The sequence below is a fragment of the Alexandromys fortis genome, unplaced genomic scaffold (genome assembly GCF_014885135.2).
Source record: "Alexandromys fortis isolate MF-2015 unplaced genomic scaffold, M_Fortis_MF-2015_v1.1 scaffold_29, whole genome shotgun sequence".
In the NCBI taxonomy this organism is placed as follows: Eukaryota; Metazoa; Chordata; class Mammalia; order Rodentia; family Cricetidae; genus Alexandromys; species Alexandromys fortis.
The window spans coordinates 2865709-2878867 of record NW_026067891.1 but is presented as its reverse complement, the minus strand read 5'-3'; the positions used below and the strand labels follow the sequence as shown (position 1 = coordinate 2878867).

Here is a 13159-nt window from a genome sequence, read left to right as displayed (position 1 = left end):
GAGGGAGGGAGGGAGGGAGGGAGGGAGGGAGGGAGGGAAAGAAACAAAGGAAGGAAGGAAGGAAGGAAGGAAGGAAGGAAGGAAGGAAGGAAAGAAGGAAGGAAGGGAAGGGAAATAAGCTATAAGGCCATTCATGCTAACATATGGGGGAGGTTGGTTTGTGTGTTTGCTTTTGCAGTACTAAGAACTGATGCACTCTATGTAAGCACCATTCACATCTATCTTTCCCAATTGAACTCTACCCCCATAAACCACCCCATTCCAACCTCAAACCCCTCCAGGAACCCCTAGCAAGCTATCCCACTGAGTCTCTACAATTTGGCTGCTCTGGTTACCTCCCGGACGAAGAATTCTATAGGACAGTCCTTATGCTCGCAGACCAACCTACATTCTCTTCTCCACCAGCAGATCCTCGAAATCACTTCCCAGGACTGGGCCTGTGGCTCAGTGGGCAGAGCATTTGCCTGGCATGGAGCCTCAACACCATGTAAACAGACATGGACATGGTCATATGTGCCTGAAATGCCAGCACTCAGCAGCAGAGGCAGGTGGATCAGAAGTTCAAGTTCATATCCTCAACAAGGCTGTTGTAACAAGGCTGAGATCAACTGGGCTAGATGAGACAACTACCTCAGATTGTACTGCTGCTCTTGCGAAGGATCTGAGTTCAGTTCCCACCAGTGTCAGGTTGCTTGTAACCATCTATAACTCCAGCTCCCAAGGGAATTTGACCCCTCTAACTTGAAATAAAGTAAATCTTAAAAGGGGAGGTTGAGAGATGGCTCAGTCATTCAGAATATTAATGGGGGGGGGGGATAGCCAGGTGGGCGTGGCACAGGTTTTAATCCCAGGATTTGGGAGGCAGAGGCAAGTGTATCTGTGAATTTGAGGACAGTCTGGTTTACAAAGCCAGTTCTAGGACAGCCAGGGTTACAAAGAGAAACCCTGTCTTGAGGCTGGACCAGAGTTTGATTCCTAGCACCAATGTCAGGCGGCTCATAACAAATGCAACTGTCACTCCAGGGGAACCCTATGCCTCTGGCCTTGAGCACGAGCACTTACATGCATATAACTACACACAGACTTACACACACACACATAATTGAAAACAATATAAATATTTAAAACAATTTTTCAAAAAACAAAAGGTAAATACACCGAGCAAAGGCACCTTACTACCGTCTGAAGACAGTCCAACCCATGAGTTGTGTGTGACTCGGGATAGCTTTGAATGCAGCCAACAGAACTGTAAACTTATTCTAAACATTCTGAGGTAGGTTTTCTGTTTTTATTTATGGGTGGGGAGGGTTGTTTGTCTGTTAACTCAATTGCATGGTTCTGGAGTGAATTCTGTAGATGAGAACATAGTGTCACAATGACAACAGGTTGGGGACAGCTTGGGAATCCTGGGAAAGGATGGAGCTCTATGGTAAGAACGCTTGTTTTTCACATGTGAGATCCCAGCTGCAGAGACAACTAACTAAAAGACCCCAAGTTCCTCCACTAGCATAATCAGGATCAGAAGCTGGGCAGTGGTGGCGCACGCCTTTAACCCCAGCACTAGGGAGGCAGAGGCAGGCGGATCTCTGTGAGTTCGAGACCAGCCTGGTCTACAAGAGCTAGTTCCAGGACAGGCTCCAAAACCACAGAGAAATCCTGTCTCGAAAAACCAAAAAAAAAAAAAAAAAAAAAAAAAAAAAAAAAAATCAGGATCAGACTCAACAGGGATCAAGAATCCACTGAGAAACCACTGTGACCCAAGCCTTGGGAGGCTGAAGTAGAAGGTGGTGACTCCAGGCAGACTGGGTTGCACGGTGAGAGCTTGTGCAGAGGGGAAGCAGAAGGCCAGCTATTTTCTGTTCTCTCTCCCAAAACCTGAACTTTAAGTGAGAAAGGTGATTTTCCTTCTGGTTTTCAAGACAGGGCTTCTCTGGTAGCTCTGGTTGTCTTGGAAATCACTTTGTACACCAGGCTGGTCTCGAACTCACAGAGATCTACCTGCCTCTATTTCTGCCTTCTGTCACCACTGCCGGCAAGAAAGATGACCTTGTTATCTGGTTTTCTTTCAGAGAAAATTTTAATCTTACTAATCAAGTGGACTTTTGCTCACTTTTATTGGTGCTGAGTTAGTAAAATTAAAATTACCATTTAACTTTAAAAAGTATGAGTAATCAGCTTACCGGCAGACTGCTTAATGTAACCAAGAGTTACAAAGTTCTCATATGAACAATGTTCTATTTATTAGGCCAATGACTTATAGAGGTGAAGGATTTCACGTCTGTCTTTACAAGCCTGGAGAGGTGTCAGGCCTCTGTGTAGGAGAATAAGTCAGGAGGTGTATATCTCAGCAAAATATAAGCAAAAAGAGATGAGATGGCAAGGCATGGTAGCACATGCCTGCGATTATTATAGCATATATATGCAAGTATACATATATACTAACATGTGTGTTATATGTATTATATTTTATAATACATATTGGGAGGCAGAGGCAGGGGGCTCAGAAGTTCAAAATATCCATACACATAAAATAATAAACAAAATTTAAATAAACACACTCCCTAGACATCAGTAAACTTCAGTTTTGAAAAAAAAAAATGGGAAAATTTGACATGGTAACACATGCTATAAAGATTTGCATCGATACAGATCTTGGTCAATTTTTTATACTGTATAAATATTTCTGCTCTTAATTAAGGTATTGTATTTGTGCAGCTTATTTTAAAATATAATGCATAATTAAGAAATACAGGTTAGAAGATAGTCATCCATAATAGTCGAGCTTGTAGTCATGTTAGTTAGGTTTTCTAGATATATAAAGATGTATTTCAATTAGATAGGTATTCTTCAATCTTTCAGAGACCTTCAGAATGTGGCATTTAAAATGTTTTAAGAAGTTAGGACTTTTCATGACAGTGAGACACATCTGCTCCTGGCAGCATCAATCTACTTCAAGAGGATGATGGGCATCAAAGAGGCTCCTTATGGTGTTGGTTAGCCATTTGGGCAAGAAACTGCCTTTGCCTGGACTGCTTGATGCTGTGCTGTATGAACTAGACATGCAGGACCCACAGAGAAATGACTGCTGAACTTGACTAAAGGTGAGATGGTCCTTCAGGGTTCCTGCTACACAAAAGAGTCTGCCAGACATTCTGCAGGACACAGAAAAAAGTGACTGACAAACTACCAATATAGGTGGAACTGTCTTTGAAACTGAAAAGTCTGCTGGATACTGTAGGGTACTGATATGGGCCTGTAGGCTGAAGACTGGATGCCTGCTATGTTACATAAGAACTTTGGGTGACTATCCAGACAGTGAGATGTCTCTTGTCATTTCTAGAGTTTTGGAAGTTGTTTACAGTGCACTTTTTGTTTACTTAGGTAATATTATACCATTCTGGAGTCTTTTTTTTTTAAGATTTATTTATTTATTATGATATACAGTGTTCTGTAGGCCAGGAGAGGGCACCAGATCTTACTACAGATGGCTGTGAGCCACCATGTGGTTGTTGAGAACTGAACTCAGGACCTCTGGAACAGCAGGCAGTGCTCTTAACCGCTAAGCCATTTCTCCAGCCCTCTTCTGGAGTCTTTGATGGAGTAGAAGAATAAATAGTTATTATTAGTTTTCCTTAGTTATGATAAAAGATAAAGTAGATATAAACATTGTAACTGTAATTCTTGTTAGATAACTGTTTTGTTATATGTAATTTTACTTTGTTTAAGTTAAACCTTCCTTTTTATTTAAACAGAAAAGGTGAGGTAATGTGGGATTTCCCTCTGTATTCTGTGATTACCACTGATTAATAAAGAAATTGCTTTGGACCTATAGAAAGGTAGAACTTAGCTAGGCGGTGAAAACTAAACTGAATGCTGGGAGGAAGACGGTGGAGTCAGAGAGAAGCCATGGAGCCGCTGCCACCAGAGACAGATGCCAAACCTTGCCAGTAAGCCACAAACACATGACGATATACAGATTAATGGAAATGGGTTAAATTAAGATGTAAAAGCTAGCCAATAAGAAGTTAGAGCTAACAGACCAAGTAGTGACTTAATTAATACATTTTCTGTGTGGTTATTTTGGGGGTCTGGGTAGTCAGGAAATGATCAAGTGGCCTTCCTACAACAAACACATACCTCTTCTAGCACTCACAAGGATCATGAGCTCAAGGCCAGCAATCTACAGAGAGATGGGTCTCACAACTCTAAAAATAAAAGTAAATTTTAATTTAAAAAGTTTAGAAAGGAAATCTGCTAACATGTAATAATCTCAGGGTAGGAGATACTGCTCACACATTATTGTTGGGGTCTCTTTCCCTTTGGTGGGAACTGAAACAGGGTTGCACTCTAAGGCTGGCCTTGAACTCACATCAGTTTTCCTGCCTTAGCCTCCATAAGGTTGGTATTAGAGCAAAAGGCTACCACACCTGGCTTGTGTATTACTTATTTTAAATACTTATATTTATTGTTTTTAATTAAGTGTCTGTGTGTGGGTATGTGTGTGTGTGTTCCAGTACCTGTAAAGGCCAACGGCATTGCACCTCCTTGAGCTGGAGTTAACAGGCAGTTGTGAGCCTGGGTACTGGGAACTAAACCTGAGTCTTCTGCAGGAGTAGTATATGTGTTTAACCAATGAATAATCTCTCCGGGCCCAAATAATAATTTTTATTTTGTTGTTTATTTTTATTTATTGGCTATTTTGAGACACTTCCTCTGTGTAGCCCTAGATACTGGCTGTCCTGGAACTTGCTCTGTAGATCAGAGTGACCTCAAACTCAGAGATCCACCTGCCTCTGCCTGCCAAGTGCTGGGATTAAAAGCATGTGACACCACCACTCTACAATTTTTATTTTTATTTTATTTATTTATTTATGTAATGTAGCCCTTGCTGGAATGTAACTCACTATATAGACCGGTTTGACCTCAACTCACCAAGACCTGCTCGCCTCTGCCTCCTGAGTGCTGAGATTAAAGTTCTGTACCACCATGCTCAAATGGTCTTATATTTTACACCACTGTTTTCCTGTGCTTTGTTTAATAATAAGCATGTGTTACTTTTAGAATACAAAACAGTTCTTTTTTTAGATGCTAACAAAGCTATCTGTTATCCAAGAACAAACAGGAACTTCATCTGATTTTAGCAATTCAGTCAACACGGATCCAGAAGTACATACTCCCTCAAGCTCTCATACACAGTCACTCACACACACAGCTCTGACACACAAATGCTTCCATACACATCCAAGCTCACACGTGCCCATTTTCTTTCTTTCTTTCCTTTTGGGACAGTATCTCACTGTGTAGCCCTACTTACCTAGAACATGCTATGTAGACCAGGCTGGCCTCAAACTCACAGAAATCCACCTGCCTCTGCCTCCTAAATATAGGATTAAAAGTATGTGCCACCAAATCAGATCACACATGCCCATTTTCATTCCAACACAAAGCTAGGACAGAGACCAGAAAGAACAGGGGAGCAATAAGCCATGTCAAATATCCCTAAGAACTTCCAAGTGCCCACAGGCAAAAGTGCAGGAACAAGAAGCAGGAACACCATACAGAAATAAGTTCACTTCTGCATCCTCTACAAGTGCTATGGAGGGCAGACCATGCCTTCCAAAATCAGAGTACTCATGGCTCCAACCAGTAGTGTTTTTTGGAAAGGATCAGTGGCCCTTAAAAAGTAAATGTTGAAGCTGGGCAGTGGTGGCGTATACCTTTAATACCAGCACTTAGAAGGCAGAGGCAAGCAAATCTCTGTGAGTTGGAGGCCAGTCTGGTCTACAGAGCAAGTCCTAGGACAGCTAGGACTTTACACAGAGAAACCCTGTCTCAAGAAGAAAAAAAAAAGTAAATGCTGAGAGCCGGGTGGTGGTGGTGGTGCACTCAGATCTTTCAAGTTCGAGGCCAGCCTGGACTACAGAGCTAGTTCCAGGATAGCTAAGGCTACATAGAGAAAAGAGAAACCCTGTCTTAGCCGGGTGGTGGTGGCGCACACCTTTAATCTCAGCACTTGGGAGGCATAGGCAGGTGGATCTCTGTAAATTCGAGGCTAGCCTGGTCTACAGGGTGAGTTCCAGGACCGTCAGGGCTGTTACTGAGAGAAACCTTGTCTCAAAAGTAAAAGAGAGAGAGAGAGAGAGAGAGAGAGAGAGAGAGAGAGAGAGAGAGAGAGAGAAGAAACTAGACATTCTACCACACCCCCTTCTCTCCTTCCACCTTCAGACTCTTGAGAATGACACTGGATGGTTTTACACCACACCTGATATGCCACCAGGTGAGGTAATAAGATCCACGCAGACTGTGACAGAGAGGGACGTGACAGTCATCTCTATTATAAATGGAAGTGCTCTATAAAAAATTCAGACAACCTGCTTAATAATTGAAAATGCTACCTTCATAAACATATTACATAAAAGACACTGAAGCCCAGTTTGGTGGCTCACAGTCGGAATCCCAGCACTTGGGAGGTGGAGGCAGACAGATTAGGAGCTCAAGGTCACCCTCCCCAGCACAAGGGGTAGTGAGGTAGTTCAGTGAGATCTAAACTCCAGAAGGCTGTCCCCTGACCTTCACACAAGTCTGGGCATTCCCGTTCTTTCAAGCCCTAAATAAAAGGAAAAAAGAAAAACAAAGAAACCTTAGTTTAGGTCAGGCAAGGAGGCACGTGCCTTTAATTCCAGCCCCAGGAAGACAGAGATAAACTCAGAGTAAACCCTGAGTTTCCAGGCCAGTCAAGTCTATAGAGTGAGACCCAGCGTCACCAAAAAACCACCTCAATTTTTTTAGATAAATACAGAATCATTTACAGATAACAATCACAAAGCCTCGGCAATCTGCGTTGAAAGGTGGAGGGGCTAAAGAGCTGGCTCAGGAATTAAGGGCTTGCTGCTTTTCTAAAGACTGTTCACTTTCCAGCACCCAAGCCAAGGGGTTTGGCCTCCTGTAGGTCCAGCTTTGCAGGCAGACCCCTGCGAGTATTCTCACACAGACACATAAAGAAGTAATAAAATAAATCTTTTAAGTGTTCACAGATGAGTTAGCTCCTGAAACAACTGGGACTTGAGAACTCTAAGGCCATCACTCACCAGCTCTCTCTACTATGTATATTCAAGATTTTTTTCATCTTAAAAATTTCAGCCTGGTCTACAAGAGCTTGTTCCAGGACAGGAACCAAAAGCTACGGAGAAACCCTGTCTCGAAAATAAAGAAAAAAAAAAAAAAGAAAGAAAAGAAAAAATTTCAAAATACATATATACTTATATATTGTGGGAATGCTTCGTTTCTCTAAACTCCTGCACTACTGGTTAATATTCCTGAATTTGCTCCTCTATAATGTATTCAGCATGTCTGAGCCATGAAGGCTACCGACCTCATCATACACTAACATTCTGTATTATCTCCTGCAAATAGTAAGACCACTCACAGAACGAAAAACAACTCCAGGAGGCTAAGTCAACCAACAGCTCTTCCTCTTGAGCTACTAAAAAGCAAAAGGGCCTAGGAGATTTCCTCCACTCTCTATGCCAGCAAATCCTTGGCCATCAGGGCTTCCCAAACTGCAAATTCCACCAGGAACTGTCCGAGCAGAGAATTGCGACCCACTTCTAGTCTGTATTCAAGATTGTGCGGTACTGGGAGTGGTGACTCCCTCTGGAGGCAGAGGCAGGTGGGCCTCTCTGAGTCTGAGGTCAGCCTGATCTACAGAGCGAGTTCCAGGCCAGCCAGAATTACATGGTGAGGCCCTCTGAGGAAGAAGCTTAAGGCCAGGGGCAACAAGTGTAGCCAAGTTTTCCCCAAAGTACTCAAGTTGGAGAGGTGATGACCAAAGACATTTCTCAACAAGAACTGTGTGTGATTCAACTAAACTAAGATGCGGCGGAAATATCCCCAACATCTAGAGTCCTCTGTGGGTTAAGAGCTGAAAAAGCGAGAGACTCTCCAATCCAGTCGTAGTGAGGCCTGGGGAAGCTACACAGCCTTTCCCAGCTTCCAATCTGTGAAGTAAGAGTGGAAAGGGCCTGCCTAATTACCACCTCAGAGGACTACAGCAATGATACCATGAGAACGTAATAGCAGAGTTGGGCATGGTACAGAGCAAATGCAGCTCTGGCCTGGCTCGGTACGCTGGATCTAGAGGCAAGAGTATGTTTAAAGACACAGTACACCAGTAAACAACTGCCAAGCACTGGAAAGACTTCTCCCGGCCAGGAACAAGAAGGAAAGAACCAAGAAGCTCCCTGGATAAAGGACAGCAGGAGGGCTCAGCGGTGAAGTCTGCCGGAAGCTGGCTGACCCAGGTGTCAGCTCAGTAGGGAGCACTGAGTTAACCAGGGCCCAGTGCTTTCCAACTGTTCTACAGAGGTTTTAACATTATGACTAATAGAAATCTATCAATTTTGCTTTTTTCTTCCTCTAGGTTTTTGGAGAAAGCCTTGCTACGTATCTAGGTTGACCTCAATTTTTACATCCTCCTGCCTTAGCCTCCTGAATGCTGGATGCCACCACACCCTGCTTATTTTTAGCTTTTTTCTTAAAGACCATTAAGCTCGCCTTTAATCCCAGCACTCGGGAGGCAGAGGCAGGCGGATCTATGAATTTGAGGCCAGCCTGATCTGCAAGAGCTAGTTCCAGGACAGACTCCAAAACTACAGAGAAACCCTGTCTCAAAAAACCAAAAAAAAAAAAAAAAAAAAATCATTAAGCTCTAACATGCAAATGTACTTGAACACCCACTTAACAAATGTTTGCATGTGTGAAAAATGAATAACATGAAGAACAGATGAAAATTTCAGAGACTTCCAGCCAATAAGTAAGATAAAAGGGAACATATAACCTAACTGATGTCTTTTCAGAGACATAAAATGAAGGAGAACATGTAACCTAGCTGATGTCTTCTAGGTACTAGCAGAGCAAACAGCCCTGCTGTCATCTTCAGCCAACACAAGTGCTGAAGGGGAAATGCCAGGGCTTGGTCTCGGAACCAGCTTCCCCAAGAGTGGGCAGTAAATGTGTGGGACCCTTGCCGGAGAACTGCGCTGTCACCTTTCCATACTGTAAGAGCGGAGGCCCTGAGAGCTCTGCTAGCTCTGGCACCTGTCATGAAGCTCCCGGGCTCATTTCTCTCCTTTTCTTGATCATGGTGCAGAACTAACTCTTGTGTACTCTGGTGTGTGCAGGCATGCATGTGTGTGTGTGTTGAAACAGGGTCTTACTCTGAAGCCCAACTGGTCTTGAACTCACTATGTAGACTAAGCTAGTCTTCAGCTTGCAGCAATGCTGCCTTAGCCTTCTAAATGCTGGCGTGACAAGCATGCACTAAGATTTATTTTTGTGCTTGTTGATTTTGTCACTTACTGCAGAGCAGAAATCCTTTAGGTGGTTCAAAGGACTGAGCTCCAGGCCCCGAGCTTGAAGCAGATGCTTTTTCCACTGATCTACATCTCCAGCCATTTTTTATTCCTAAGTCCTTCTGGCTTCTAATTGCACTCTCTCTCAAACAAAACCGAGTACAACAAACAACATACACAGTAAACTATTCAAGAGGCATCTACAAGTCTGGCCTCGTCCTAACGTGGGTGGCAGAAGTGCGGCACTGAAGACTGTCTCCCACGCCCGACGCTAGGAAATAAGCAGCAAGAGTAACGCTATAGGAGGGGACGCTTGACCCCTGGATATACCTTCCTCTAAAAGGGAAGAATTAAAGAAACTACCCTAACTAGAAATCAGCAACACCTCTCCCTACCAGAACCGTACCTGCTCCGCCCCGTAGACCGTGGCGAACTGGATGAAATCCTCGATGCGGACGAAGCCATCCCCATCCCTGTCCAGGGCGTCGAACACAGTCCTGAGGCGCGCACCCTCCTCCTGGGCTGTCCCGGGCTCGCTGGACAGCGACAACGCCGAGCCTGGGTCCGAGGGTGGCCCGGGACATGCCTGCAGCAGCTCGCCCTCGGAAGGCAAAGGCTCTAGGGGTAGGCCCCGCGTAGGGCGGCAGTCTTCCAGCTCCCCCGGCCAGCTGCACGGGACTTTGGGCTTCTCTGGCTCTTTAAACTGGAGACATGGAACTCTGGGTTCCTCTCGCTCCTCCGGCCAGAAGCAGGGTGTATCCGGCTCCTCCTGCCAGCACAGCGTTGCGTTCTGCTCTTCCGGCCAGAGGCACAGCACCTGGGTCTCCTCCGACCAACAACGAGATGCGTCAGACTCCTCTGGTTCATTGCCCCAGAAACACGGTGAGCTGGGTGCATCGGGCTCCTCGGGCCAGCAACGAGGTGCATCGGATCCCTCCGGTTCCTTGACCAAGAGGCACGGTACATCGGCATCGGGTTCTCCGGGCCACAGGTGGGGAGCATCAGGCTCCACTGTCTCCTTGGCCAAGAGGCACCCTGTGTTCACCTCCTGGGAACAGCAGTAAGGGGCGTCAGGCTCTTCCAGCTCCTCGGCCAAGAAGGACGGTGCATCGGGCTCCTGGGGCCAGCAGTGAAGGGCGTCAGGCTCTTCCAGTTCCTCTGCCAAGAAGCACGGTGAGTTGGATTCCTCCCATTCCTTGGCCAAAAGGCTGGATACGTCGGGCTGTTGGGGCCAGCAGCAAGAGGCGTCGGGTTCCTTCAGCTCCTCGGCCAAGGGGCACTGAGCGTCTGACTCCTGAGTCCAGCAACGAGGGGCGTCAGATTGTTCCAGCTCCTTGGCCAAGTGACAATGTGCATCTGGCTCCTGGGGCCAGCAGCGAGGGGCGTCGGGTTCTTCTAGCTCCTTGGCCAAGTGGCACTGTGCATCTAGCTCCTGGGACCAACAGCAAGGGGCGTCGGGTTCCTCCAGCTCCTTGGCCAAGTGGCACTGTGCATTTGGCTCCTGGGACCGACAGCAAGGGGCGTCGGGTTCCTCCAGCTCCTCGGCCACGGAGCACTGTGCATCTGGCTCCTGGGACCAACAGCGAGGGGTGTCGGGTTCCTCCAGCTCCGTAGCCAAGGGGCACTGAGTGTCTGACTCCTGGGGCCAGCAGTGAGGGGCGTCGGGTTCCTCTAGCTCCTTAGCCAAGTGGCACTGTGCGTCTGACTCCTGGGGCCAACAGTGAGGGGCATCGGATTGTTCCAGCTCCTTGGCCAACTGGCACTGTGCGTCTGACTCCTGGGGTCGGCAGCGAGGGGCGTCGGGTTCTTCCAGCTCCTTGGCCAAGAGACAGGATACGTCGGGCTCCTGGGACCAACAGCGAGGGGCGTCGGGCGCTTTGACCCAGTGGCTAGGAGCGACAGGCTCCTCTACCTCTTCGGGCCAACAGATTGGCGCGTTGGGTCCCTCTGGCCACCGTTGAAGCTGGGCGTGTTCCTCGGGCTCATCTGACCAGCCGTGAAGAGCGTCGGGCCCCACCGGCCCCTTGACCCCGCGCTGGGGCCCAGACGCCGGCTCGTCGTGATCCGACAGGGAGGTTGGCTGGCTCAGCTCCATGATCCGGCGCCGGCTAAACTAGGGGTGATGCGAGTGGCGCGGGAGGCAGACAAAGGCGCTCAGGGCGCGGCGGCGGGCGCGGGCATCCCCGCGGCGACGCGGGCGGGCGCGCGCGGGGCGCCCGGGCTGCTGGGGCTGGCGCTCGGGCCCTGCTCCGCCCTCGCCCATCTTCGCACCGCGCCTTAACGGCTCCCGGCCCCGCAGCGCGGCTGACGCGGGCCCATGTCGGCGGCGTGGCCCGGACGATGTGAGGACCCGGCGGCGGGGAGCGGACGGCAGGAGACAGGTACCAGCGAGGCAGCGGAGGATGAAGCCTGAGCGCCAGAGCTTAGGGACCCAGTGAGGGACGCCGGCGCCGGCCCGCCCTCCGTCGCGCGTGACGTCAGTACGTCCTGTGGCCTGACCACGCCCCCATGAGTTGCTATAAAGGCAGGTTCGAAGCAGCCGCTGTTTAGGGGTGATGCTGATCTCCCCCTTTTGGAAGGTCTGTATGATTTGCGCGGGTGTAGCGAGCGAAGCGTGATGTCGCGGGAAGAGGCGCGTGAGGATAGGCTTTGAGAAACTACAGCTGAACAGGAAACCAAACATGCCCATAACCGAGAGAAGCCGCTAGTCTCTCCTGTGTGACTCCTTAACAAGCTGGTAGCTCAGAACAGAACACCAATGGGCAGGGTACCAAATAGAGGCACAGGAGCGCTCTGACCTCGCGCCAGGTGAGGAATTGCCCAAAGTCAGACAAGGCTAGGATCTGAAGGGCTCGCACATTCCTCCACGGGAGCGAACTGTGAAGTGGAGAGGCACAGATTTTGTTTTTCTTTGATTTGTTGTTTGGTAGCTTTTTGGAACAGGAACTCAAGCAGCTCAAGCTACACTTGATCCTCCTGCCTTGGATTACAGACTGACTCCACCCGCTCAGCGCAGGTTTTTAAATTTGATATCCAGTGCTGATCGTCAGCTTGTCATCCAATACCCTTGTCATCAGAGGTCACGGTCAGGAGTGCAGTGCAACAGACTAGGCCTGTTGGGATCAGATGAGGTGCATCCAGGCAAGAGCAAGGAGAAAGTATGAACCAATTTTCGCATTCGTGGGTACCATAGATAAGAATGGTTTCATAAGCAGCTTTGGCAAAAGCTGAAAACTGAGTTCTCTTTCTAGGTGTACAGCCCTGTCCAAACTTCTGAGTCATCCCCCATGGCAAAATTCCCAGCACATGATAGGAGGCTTTGTGCATCTGGCTTCGGGAAAAGGAATGTGATATGGTCCCTTCTCCAAACCACAGCCTCATTTTCTTGTAAGAACTCTATGCTTTTGTAAGGAAAATTGCATTCAAAAAATAAAGTCCCTTCCATCTAATGCAAGGACTGACAATTGCCTTTGGCCAGCTAACACCCCCAGAGGCGGTTGCAGTAAGTGCCAGCCTTTCTATTTAGGGATATTATGGTAAGGATCCATCTGTCCTTTGGTGTTCTCCGGCAGGCCCGAGGCAGGCTTTCTGAGGAGCAGGTGTTCCTGTTGTATGCCAACGCTAAGAAAAATATTTATGGGGGGCTGGAGAGATGGCTCAGAGGTTAAGAGCACTGCCTGCTCTTCCAAAGGTCCTGAGTTCAATTCCCAGCAACCACATGGTGGCTCACAACCATCTGTAATGAGGTCTGGTGCCCTCTTCTGCCTGCAGGCAGACACACAGACAGAATATTGTATACATAATAAATA

General features: G+C 47.6%; 1 protein-coding gene across 4 annotated transcripts in view; it reads right to left on the bottom strand.

The window, feature by feature from the left end:
* Positions 1-11770, bottom strand: part of Rab11fip3 (RAB11 family interacting protein 3) — a 77821-nt gene extending 66051 nt beyond the window's left edge. For 3 of the 4 annotated variants that reach the window (XM_050128223.1, XM_050128293.1, XM_050128363.1), the window contains exon 1: positions 9757-11769. In XM_050128223.1, coding sequence (XP_049984180.1) covers positions 9757-11445 — 1689 coding nt within the window. In that variant the 5' untranslated portion in view covers positions 11446-11769. Of the gene's footprint in view, positions 1-9756 lie in introns of all 4 variants that reach the window. The other variant, XM_050128450.1, reaches the window with a different exon arrangement.
* Between the last annotated feature and the right edge of the window lie 1389 nt (positions 11771-13159).